An 11509-nucleotide genomic window follows, 5' to 3' on the forward strand; every position below is an offset into this window, starting at 1 on the left:
TCATCATCATCCGTCGTTTTCGCAACCGTTTGAAGAGCCTTGAACGGTTATCCTTTGCCTACTGTTTGTTATTTCAATCATGTACAGGTAGACACGTAAAAGCACTGGCTGGCACGAAACCCATGAGTTATCCGGAATTCCAGAGAACAGGAAGGCAATCTTGTGCAGTTGGGCCGGACGGCTTTGGTAATAAACAGGGCGCTGCTGTGCGCGTGTGCCTAGCTGGTGAGTTACAGAGCTTCCAGCATTACATTGGGACATGTCACGCGCGATAGGCTTATGTATCGGTAACCTGCGACAGGCTGGTACCCTGAGTGCTTTCTTGCATTAGGGTTGACAGGCTTGCTGACTTGTTGGAAACATGCTGTCGTGTTCATTGATGTGCAGTGCGGGTCCTAATACCTGGCCTTGAAAATCAGCACGTAAAGGGCGTTGCAAATCTTCCTGCAGAAAACCCAAATGCGTGTGTGACACGTGGCCATCAGCTTGTGCGTTCCAGAGCGCTGTCCGCTATGCTTAGTTTTAAAGACCCCTTCCCTACCGATAATGTTTGCAAAAAATAGTGAAGTCTGCTCTTTTTTTGTTTTGGCACGACGCGCTTTGGGAAGGAGAGGTATCGGCGTGTGGATGTCACAAAAATCTCCCTCAGGGAGAATCTCTCCTGGAATAAAACAACTAGCAGGCTTACACTTCTCCACAGCAAGCAGTGGACATACTGATCTGTGATCTGGGGGGTGGTAATCCTGGCGTTTTTCTGGCCACATTTCTGGCCACATTTCGATTAAGCAAGGGAGTACCCACGCTGTGCTGTAATGAACTGGGAAGGAGCTGACTGGTTGAACGGCGCCAATTTTTTCAAGAGGAATGAGGCGGAGCCCTTGCAGAAAGGCCGCTGCGCAAGGCCTAAAGCTTTTCAGGTTATTCATCCAGCTCGTTGCCAAAAGAGCGAGGACTCTGTACGATGCAGCAGGCTTCTGAACCATTCGGCGACTGTCAATTATGGGATGCGGGTCCAAAATTGGGTTGCTGCCAAAAGTGGGGATTTTCGGAGCAGGATTCCGAAATACAGCTTGAGACGTGTTGTCAGCGGAACGGTCTTGAACGAGACTGCATATAGTTCTCCCGAATCCCGAAAATGCACGTTATTCACCATCGTACCGCTATTTTTTACTACGAATGTAGTTTACTGGGGGGGTAAGTCCCGATAACCGTATAGGATGTAGCGATGTGGGCCAGCTAATGAATAGATTTTATGTGGGCCTAACTGTGCATCCGGGAACGCACGATCATGGAGCCAGAGATCCTTTTGGTGCGACGTCTTTTCAACCGCAAGCATGCCGTGTGGTCCGTGTGGTCCTTCACTTGTCGTTTCCTACGAACGGTATTCGTTCTCAAACCCTGAGATCGCCTTTCTCCATTTATTTAAAGACAGGCTTTGGACGTTACGTGCATTCGCCAGTGCCCGCTCTTTATGGACGAGCTACGGCACGGTCTACGGCAGGACTACCAGGAGGATTCAACAGAATGTGTTGTCTGAGATTTGCGTGCATAGACGTACTAGCAGCTCGGTTCTACAATAGTTTTCCTGCATTGCGTAATGGGGGAATCATCCTAAGCACATTATACTCCATTGTACCCAAAACCGTATGGTTAAAGGCTTCCTTGAATGTACCCAACCATTCGAATTCATCAAGCCTGCGTAAGCGTGTCTTTCCTTCCTCATTACCGCCGCTACTTAATCGAATAAGGTGCATATCAATTCCTGCTCTGTTTGAGAAGCGTTAATTTGGTCAGGATGGGCACTTGTGCAAGCAGACCAGCATATGGAAAAGGAGGTGGAGACGCGGGACCAGCCGGCGTCTCGCAACGATACATGCTCTCATTAGCGGAACCCGGCAAACGCAGCACAGCCGATGTAATTGCAAGTGCGCTTCTTGCACAAGGAGAGGCAGACCCGAGCCGACGGGACTCAACCATGGGATTTGCTGCGCATTTGGCTAGCCGCCTTGGGGTTGAGGACAGGCGTGACTCAACCCGAGCTGCTTTTAAGAGCGCAAGGCTCGCGCCAGCTTCTGGGCTAGGTGCCCACCCCGGAGACCATCTACCTGGTGCGAAAGCGAGCAAGGTGAGGAAGCTAGACTGCTCGCCTTCGCGGTCTGTCCCTGGGCTCAGTTGCGGAGTGTAGGGGTAGAAGGCGATTTACGAAGGATGCAATTACGGAGTTTGCACGCTCCGGAACGGTTTCCAGACGTATCAGACAGACGTGGTTCATGCAGGTTGGTGCAGCGATGTCGAAGAAATACCCCGCACATTATACTAGAAAAGAAATAATGTCCTATAAAAGTTCTGCTACGTCCAACTCTCTTTCAGTGCGCTGTTATGTCCCATGGCCTGGCGTGCGGCCTTCGCAAGGAAACGCCAGTTTCTGCATAACCCACAACCTCTTGAAAAGCCTATCCATTGTATTGCAACAATAGGCTTTTCAAACGGAGCTTAAAACCTTTCACTTAACTCAACACCCCCCTTGTAAAATTCACTGTAGCGATCGAACCTTCGCTTTCCTGCCCTCTTGTCCCCGACTCCCCACCCCGCTACAGGACATAGCCCTGCGGAACGTGGCGATAGGTCCCCAGCAGGACTCTTTTGAACTCTCCCGCGTGGAGGCCGTGAAAAGATTGGCCATCCTGCAGAAAAACTTCAAGGGAAGCGTAAGCCCCGCTTGGGCCTTCGCTCCACGTAAACCCAGCGATGACGTGGGCGACACCGACGGCGCCGACGCAGCCGGCGGCCGCGCCTCGGACTCCTGCCGCGACATCCGCAATAGCAACCAATCCGTTGGCAGCCGCGCCTCTGGTGGCAGGGGCAGCGGCAGCGGCGGAGCCGGTGTAGGGAAGGGAAGGCTGGCTCGCAACTTGAGGAGCAGTAGCAGTAGCTTTGCGGAGGAAGATGTAACACCGCTGGGTGATGGTATCGGTGATTTGATGCATGGAATGGCGGTTGTGGGCCCAGGGGTGGGAACGGGAGCCAGAGCTGGAGGTGGCGGAGACGCGGAGGCAGAGGGCGATCTGGGTCAGGTGTACGGCATCATGGCAGCAGAAGCTGATTCAGCTTCTAGAGGAGGAGGAGGAGGAGGAGGACGTGATGGCGCTCTCAGGATGGAGGTGGGCACCGGGGGGGGTTGTGGGGCATCACCCGGGGCATGTGTATGGCCTGGCATGTGCGGGCCCGGACGTGCACATGGCCAGGAAGGGAGAGAAGGGGGGAAGAGAGGGGAGGGGGTAGGGTTTTACCTCCCACCGGGACCCCCCGCCCCCGCTTCACCACGACATCCCCCACATCGCCCAACAGCGCTGCGCTAGCAACACTCCCCGCCGGGAGGACGACCCCGCCAGCGGCTTCCGCACGGTGTCCGTATCGAGGATGCACCTTCACACCAAAGCGGCGGCGGCGGGGCCCGAAGCTGCCGGCGGCGGAGCCGCCGCCGCCGCCGCCGCCGGAAATGTTGGTGCTGCCGATGGCGGGGGGCCCACCACCGAGGGCATTACAGAGGTCCGCTCAGAGACGGACGAGCTGACCAGTCTGCCGTTGCCGAATTTGATCAGCGGCCACCCAGAGGTCGGACGCGGCGGCGGCGGTGGGCAGCAGCAGCAGCAGCAGCGGCTGGTGGCGCAGACGGCGGGACACCGCTACAGCGCAGCGTCGTACCTGCAGCAGTCCCCGCTGCAGCCGGGGGCACCCGGCGGGGGAACACGCAACAGCGACCTGGGCTACTACCTGGAAGAGGCCAGGTGCGGGTGGTAGTGGGGGTGGGGGTGCGGCTTACTTTGCAGCAATAGCGCCCGATAATCATGATTGGCACGCATTATCGTCATCGTCACTGCGGCGCTTTCCTTTCTATCTCTCATCGTGCCGCATCGCGCTGTGCTATGAACTTATGATGATGCTGATGCTGATGATGATGATGATGATGATGATGTGTCGTACGGTGGTCATTTCGATCCTCAGGTTGTCCTGTTCTTCACCGTCGCAAGGCGCCAGGCCTGTACGGCACAATTTATTGGAGAGTTCGATGGGTCGCCAGCGGGCCGCTGCGCTGACGGCCCAGGAGGGGGACGACACCGCTCGACCTGTACCTGTGGTTCTTGACTACGTGCCGTCCGTCAAGTCGCAGGTGGCGCGACGGCGGCGGCGGCGGGGGGGGAGTTGTACTTCATGACGGGGTTTGTCACGATTGCCGCGGGGACCCCCTTTCCATGGAGGGGTAATGATGATGATGATGATGATGATGATGATGAACATGGCGTTCCTCTCTTAACACCATAACAGCATAACCGGCTCGGACCCAGCAGTCCCGACTATTTTTTAACATTAACACTCAGGTGTATTGTTTTTATGAACGCCCATGTCAATTTTATCGGGTTTGGACTTGGGTAACCCTTGCGCGGCATGCGCCACGTTGCACGAGTGTGTTGCGTCTGGACATTAGACTTGACGGGAAGCTATTAGGTTTGTCACCTTTATTTCCCGCGGAAACGCCCCCTGTGGTCTGATTCGTTGTTTTGCTGCTGCTATTGCTGTTGCTGCTACTGCTGATGCTGCTACTGCTGTGTCTTCTTCCCCCCTGGCCCTGCAGCCCTCCCGAGGCAACCTGCTCAGGGCGCAATCATCACAGAAGAACCGTGTGACCGGCGGGGGCGGGGGCGGCAGTGCCGGTCCGCTGGATGACGACGACTGCGGTGACGTCATCGTTGTGTCATCGGGCTCCCGGCGTCTGGATTACGTACCCAACAAGTCCTTCAGCCGCAAGTGCGTGTATATGCGTGCGCGCGCGCGCGTGTGTGTGTGCGTGTGTGTGTTTTAATGATCTGTGTGTGTGTGTGCACGAACTCAGTGCACCCTGGAAGGGGGAGAGAGGTGGATGTGTTTTGTGCCAGAGGCTCGTACACCGTACTCCTTTCGACCACACGGATATGTGAAGGGAGTTGGTGATGAGGCGCTCACCCTTCCCCCCAGGTTGACTGGGTTTGCCGTACCTAGTTTGCCCTACCTAGTTTGCCCTCTTAACTTCTCGTGCACGAACCGCGTGCACGAAGCGGCGTTGTGCAACTCCGCGGACATTCCCCACCCCAACCCCAGGTTAAGCGTCACCCCCCAGGGGCACTCGCCCGTGTCTGTCTATCTCTGGTATCAGCATCACGCTCTTGTCTGTGGTTCGTCTCTCCGCTCTCCCCCTTCACCCGGGCCCCAGGTTCTCACACGCGACCTTTCAGAGCGGCTCCCTGCTCCTGGCTGGCAGCTCCACCTCCCGGCCCTTGTCGCCAGCAACCAGCCGACAGAGCCTCGCCAGTCCCAAGGCATCCGATTACTTTCTGAGCTCTCCGAGAAGTACCGCTGGACATGGCGGAGGAGGAGGAGGTGGAGGTGGAGGTGGAGGTGGAGGCGACAGCGAGCGGTGCTTTCAAGTCACACGCGGCGGGGCAAGCACCGCCGGCGCCGCCGCCGCTGCAGCGACAGCGGCACGGCTGCGAGGTGACGGCGAGCGCCGTGTTTCGTCCTCGGCATCGCAGGTCAACTTCGGGGCCAGTTCGTCGCCTCTGCCGCTGCAGCAGGTATCGCAGATGCCGCCGCCCTCTCGCGACTCCTCGCGGCGTTCGCAGCGCGCGGCCATCACGCCAACCCTGGAGCCCCGTCCCAGCTTGCCGCAGCCATCCGCGCCGACGCCGAGCAGGCTGCACATGCAGAGCAGCGGTCCCGTTTCCGCCAGCAGGCGCACTGCCGTACATGAGGTGCTCGGCAGTGCCGCCTGGACGGGACCCGGTACGGCAGCGGCGGCACCGCTCTCCGCCAGCGGCGGCTCACCTCGTGCCGCCTTCAGTACAGAAGGGGGGGTTCGCGTCGACGGCAGCGGCGGCGGCGGCGAAGACTCCGCTATCACCAGCGGCGGCGGTGGTGTGTACGGCGGCGGCAGGACGGCGGGCCGTGCTGCACGGTTGCTGGCGACGCTGCAGCGTATGGGTACGCCGGCGGCGGCGCATTGAGGCCCGGGGGATAGGGATCACGTGCGAACACGCGCACACTTGCACGTGTCTTCTTCCGCTGTGGGTCGCCAACAGCCCCGCCCTTTCCGGCTGAATCCCGCAGTGCCCCGCTATCCATTGGGTCTCCCCCCGTCCTCTACTGGGCCCAGCGGCCCTGCTACCACTATCACCACCACTACCGCTGGTGGTGTTGGTGGCGGCGGCGATGGCGATGGTGGTCATGACTGCCCTAGGGTAGCAAAAACATTCCAAGCCTGAGTGATGTTGGCCTGTATTGCAGTGAAGGGACTCACTCGGGGTCCGGGGTAAGGGATTGTTATCCCCCAGAGTGACGTGGACCTGCCACATGGCCGCCATCGCGGCCTGCAGGCATGTAAACCCCCAACCCCACCCCCAAGCCACAGCTGGGGATGATGCAGAAGGCGTATTGAGCGCATCCAGTTGTGTCCTGTGTGTGTCCTGATTAGGCGCAGTAGGGGGGAATAGTAGCCCTAGGAGGGCGGGTTTGGGTGCTTGCGATTTTTCATTTTCTCTGTGTCGCGGCGCATTTTACCGCGAGAAGGCGTGAAGAGAGGGGTGAAGAGGTGCAGGGGTGAGGGTGTGCGCAGTCTGGCGGTAGCAGTCTGACGGTAGCAGTCTGGCGGTGGTGGTCAGGATCATGAGAACGTGCTGGTGCTTATGTTGCTGTTTATTTTCCCCTGGTGCTGTGCAGTGCTGGTGCTGATGCAAGAGGCATGATGATGCTGATGGTGCCGCCACCGCGGCCGCATCACATGGGGTTCCCGAAACTGATTTAACTGTCGCTGCAGCAGCTTTGACTGACAAGCTGCTAGTTGTTCATAACTGATTGGTTTTAGATTATATAATCTGTATTATGCAGCCTCTGGGCGGTTTTCCGTTCCGTCGCTGTTGCCGTTTTTGAATGTGGTGCAAGGAAAAGCACGCGCCACACAAGGCACACCCGCGCACCCGCGTGTGTGGTAAGGTTGAGAGTTGTGGGCGCATGAGGGTATGAGAGCTCAGTACTTGCCATGCCATTGCAATGCGCACGCCGTGGAAGGAGAGGTTGGCTTGGCTCCTGAACATTTCCACTTGACCTGAAGACGTGTTGTTGTAGGTGGGGGTCAGGAGATTGCCCTTTGGAGGCCTAAGCAACCTTAGGTTCTGGGCAATGAGAAATGAAAGTCCTACGGGCATTTTTTTAGCGTTTTTTGAGAGCCGTACATTTTGATAGGAAGGCTCCGGCTTGAGGTCTAAAAACGCTGCCACAGCAGCGGCTGTCCTTTTCCCCCTCCTTTCCTTGCCTTGCCTGGTAGGTTTGGATGATGCGAACTTTGCGTCATTTGTTATTCTAATGATTCGAGCCGTACTCCGTACTTTCTGCGCGTGCGTTTTTACGTGGGTGATGTGGATGGTGTGGGTGATGAAAGAGGGGTGCGCGCCGTACGTACCGCATCACTTCAGCGGACGAGGCGGTTTCGGTGCGGAGGGAAGTGAAGGAAAAACACGGTTAGGATACATACATACATGCAAACCTACAAACGTACAGTCCTGGTTGGCGCGTGGGTTGTTGGTGACGGTTGTGCCGTACCGTACGGGCACGGCGATCCGGAGTCTCTCTTGCTCCCTCCCGTGCGAGCCGACCTTGCTTCCCAGCGCACAACGCAAAGAAAGAACCCCCATAAGCCCCTCCCCACTTGGTCTCCATAAAGCTCTACATGTACGCTATTTCGTAACGCATACTGCATCATTTTGAAAGGCGCGGCCAGCACAGCCGCCTTGCGGACTCTGCAAAGCCACGGCCGCAATCGGCCCTGCATGTATGTATGTATGTTGTTACAGGGTGGTTAACTTCGCCAGCGGCCCCCTTTCCCGGGGCAGTCCCTGCTCTCCCCTGCTAGAGGGGCACCCTAATCCGTCACCCCATCCGACTTCAGAATGTATTCGTTGGGTTCGGCAACTCACCACCAGCATCCAACCAAATCTAGCGGATCAACGGCGCATCAACTTAGTTCCTGGTCAGCTCGCAAGTTGATATTATCACGTCCTACACCGTCCATAAGATGGGGGGCCACCTCCCATTTCATCACTCCTCAAACACCCGAGGAGCCGGCAGGCGGATTTGAACCCGGGTCGACTGGGTCAACTGGGAGCAGAAGTCAGGCCTTAACCTCTGCCAGCTATGTATGTATCTATGCACATATGTGTGTGTTTTGTTAACACCTGCTGCGCCATGCATATATTACGTAATGGACTGGGTGCCTCACCCAGTGGAGTAGTTATTGAACTGTCATTGCCTAGACTGCACGTGCATGGGGCCGGGGGGCCGCGGGCGGGGAAGCCACACGCGGTTGAACGTATCTATGCAGGGTTCCGTGATTCGAGTTTTGAATGTCTCTTAACGCATATCATGGATCTTGGACCTCTGTCTGACATTATCTCGATGCTATGAAGATGCATTATTACTGAGATGCAGATGTGGGTGGTGTCAATCGGTGTTTACTGGGTTGTTAAGTTTGGTGGGATGTGGCGGTGGTGTGGGGGGCCTTTCGGAGCTCTCGCAGCCTGTTATGGGGGGGTTATGTTGCTGCTGCTGTTGCTGCCTGGTGGCAGAAGCGGTTTATTACCGACTGGTGGCTTTGGCGGGCGTAGGGTTGGCGAGGCGCCGGGTGGCTGTGCCCCTTGTGTTTAGATTAATTGCATGTCCTGGCGCGCCGGCGTGTGCACGTTTGTATGTTTATGTATGTATGCATGTTTGTATGTATGATGTGTGGGGCAGGGGGGTCATATCTTCGCCCTGTGGCCGCTACCCGGGGAAGCCCTACCTTCCCCGGTATTTTGGGGCACCCTCATCCAGTCACCCTAGACAACTTCTTAGTGGACCGCTCAGGTTCCGCACCCATCACCTGCATTCAACGGAATCTGCGGGATCAACGGCGGCCCAACTCCGTTCCTGGTCAGCTCGCAGGTGATCTCTATCCCGGGTTACCACCGTCCATCGACTATCGACACTTTTACCTTCCACCATAGGAAGGATTTTCGACCCTGACAGGTCTCGATCCTGGAACGTCCGGTTGCAGCAGTGTGTGCTTTACCAGTAATGCCTGACCTACAAATGTATGCATGTATGTATGTATTGGTTGGAAAAGGTTTCAATAAGACATCCAACCCGCGCCGGTATCATTGAAGCAGGTCTCGATAGCGCTGTTAGGGCTGTCGATTATAGCCAGCCAGGCCCGTGTGAGCTGGATATCCACGTGCCGTGCACCACACGGCCTGAATGTGCTATATTACTGTTTGAGGAATAAATGAAGACGCTTGAAGAAACCAAGGGATTGCTGAAAACTGCTATTTTGGATTGTATACGGCTTTGTTTTGACTGATAGTTGGCAATGCATGGCAGGGCTGCGGATTGTATTGTTGTGATTGTTGTTGCTGCTGCTGCTGCTAGTGATGTTGGTCCGTCCGCCGCCGCCGCGGATTTGGATCTCAAGTAGCCTCACCGCAAGGTGTCATGGCTTGACATCTGTACGGCATCTGTACGACATGCCGTGCAGCATATGGCAATCAAATTGATCAGGATGCCCTGGCGGGTATCCCAAAGGTCTATGTGGGAGAGACAGACGTCCGGGTTGGGTTAGGGATGATGAGGGCGCGGGAGCCAGAGCCGCGGCTTCTGTCGTGTACGGACGTCAGGACTCAACCGCGTTGGAATCCTCCTGCGCGCGCATTGCGGGCGTTTTGAATTCTGCGAAAACCCATATTGCTGTTGGAACCCGTAAATAGCCTTAATATCTCGGCTCCAGTCGGGAATGTCGGTCAACCTTGTGTGTGGTTGTGACAAGTCGCGTAACTTGTATGCCGAGGTCAAACTTGCGATAGCGTATCTCATTAATGTCGCTGAAACGGCGGAGTAGAGAAGTCCCGAATTTGAGGATCATGATTTATTACTGCATAAGGATTGGATAGGGATATGAATTGAACTCAGTTTTTCCACTCTTGACGTGTTTCACAGTAGACTCGATCGGGGGACTACCAGGGACGCCTTCTCGCCGCGCCTCCGCATGTTGTCCTATTCGCTCCTTGCCGAGACTTGCTAAAAGCTGTTTGACTATCCACAGCGCCCTCCCTCTCTCCCACACCCACCCACCCACCCACCCACGGTTTTCCGTTCGTTTTCCGGTTCCCCTTCATTCATTGGACACAGTGGACCAGTGGCATGGCCCTGACTGAGCTGACTAGTTCCGTGGTCCGGGACTCAGCCGAACGAGGTCAAAATGTTGACGACCTGTTGCCAGAAGGACGCGGGCCAGGTCAATATTGTGCCTGCTGGGCCGCGGCCCGATGCACGAGCCGGATGCGCAGTCTTGCAGCAGTCGTGGGGGGACACGACTTGGCTAGGGGGTGGGGTGGTGGTGGGAGGGCGAGGGCGAGGGCGAAGGGGGGAAAGGCCGCTGGTCGTGGTTGGCCGCTGTGTGGGCAGCGGAGGTGGGAGATGCGGCTCCCTTCCTGCCCTGAGCAACCCCTTCCGAGCAAGAACTGTGGTTTGGCCGCTGCCAGGTCTCTACCTGGGGGGCAACTTATAAATGTATCATAGTAGCGTGTCTGGTCAGATGGGCGGGCTGTGTCAGGAAGGTTTCTCTTCGCACTGCGAATGCCGCACAACCGTCGTTTGGCAGCTTGAAGGAGGAGAAGCGGAGGAAAAGAAGTGTCCCGGGAAGGGACCGGGAAGATGTGCGGAAGAGAACAACAGCGACCCCTTAGAGACGCGGTTTGGGCGGGAGGGAAACGTGCCGAGTTCTTGGGCGATACAAAGCCCCGACCGTGCTCTTGAGTAGCGGCTCTTGAAGGCGCCTGTAGCAGCTGTGAGTTAAAGTGTTGATGGCTGTTTGGGACCTGTCAAGATCTTCGGGAAGGAAGGTTCTGGACATTTGGGCCCCACTTCTACCGGTTTGGTTTTTGGTCGGTGTTCGCTTCGATTCGGTAATAATTGCCTAAGTCATGATCGCCCTGGGGTAGCAGCGCGTCCCCCACCCTTCCCGCCCGTATCTAAATCTGTCCGTTCGTCGAGCGCTGCGGCAGCGGTAGTGGCGCGGCTGCAGCTGCAGCGTGTGGTGGTTGTTTGGTCTGTCGCCTCCACCTCCCAGAGTTGGAAAAAATGTCGGGCGAGAAGATAGGCAGGTGGGGAACCAAGGCATATATGGGACTGCTGGCCTTCTTTCCATCTTTCACACCGCAACTGTAAAACAAAGGTGTGGGGCTCAACGGCGAGGTTCGCGGCTGGGGGGAGGGTCCGAATGGAGCTTCGTGCGTCGGGACCGGGGAAAGGGGAAAGGGCCGAAGAAGGGCTTCGTCGTCCAATTCATTGGACGACGGTAAAAAGTCATCCTAATACATGTTAATTATTAACTGATTGGTGCGCCACCAACGACCGAACGGATGCAGATCTGCTGATGTGTGCTATCCGGACT

At 56.6% G+C, this 11509-nt stretch overlaps 1 protein-coding gene across 1 annotated transcript; it reads left to right on the forward strand.

Moving 5' to 3' along the window:
- Positions 1-1975: 1975 nt before the first annotated feature.
- Positions 1976-6776, forward strand: VOLCADRAFT_86858 (uncharacterized protein; the record flags this gene model as incomplete). The annotated part of the gene is made up of 7 exons (XM_002946452.1): positions 1976-2125; positions 2598-3161; positions 3349-3788; positions 4006-4171; positions 4634-4806; positions 5249-6015; positions 6751-6776. The coding sequence occupies 7 exons, from the start codon at positions 1976-1978 to the stop codon at positions 6774-6776; spliced, it is 2286 nt and encodes a 761-aa protein (XP_002946498.1).
- Between the last annotated feature and the right edge of the window lie 4733 nt (positions 6777-11509).

This window comes from Volvox carteri (assembly GCF_000143455.1).
Source record: "Volvox carteri f. nagariensis unplaced genomic scaffold VOLCAscaffold_3, whole genome shotgun sequence".
Taxonomy (NCBI): Eukaryota; Viridiplantae; Chlorophyta; class Chlorophyceae; order Chlamydomonadales; family Volvocaceae; genus Volvox; species Volvox carteri.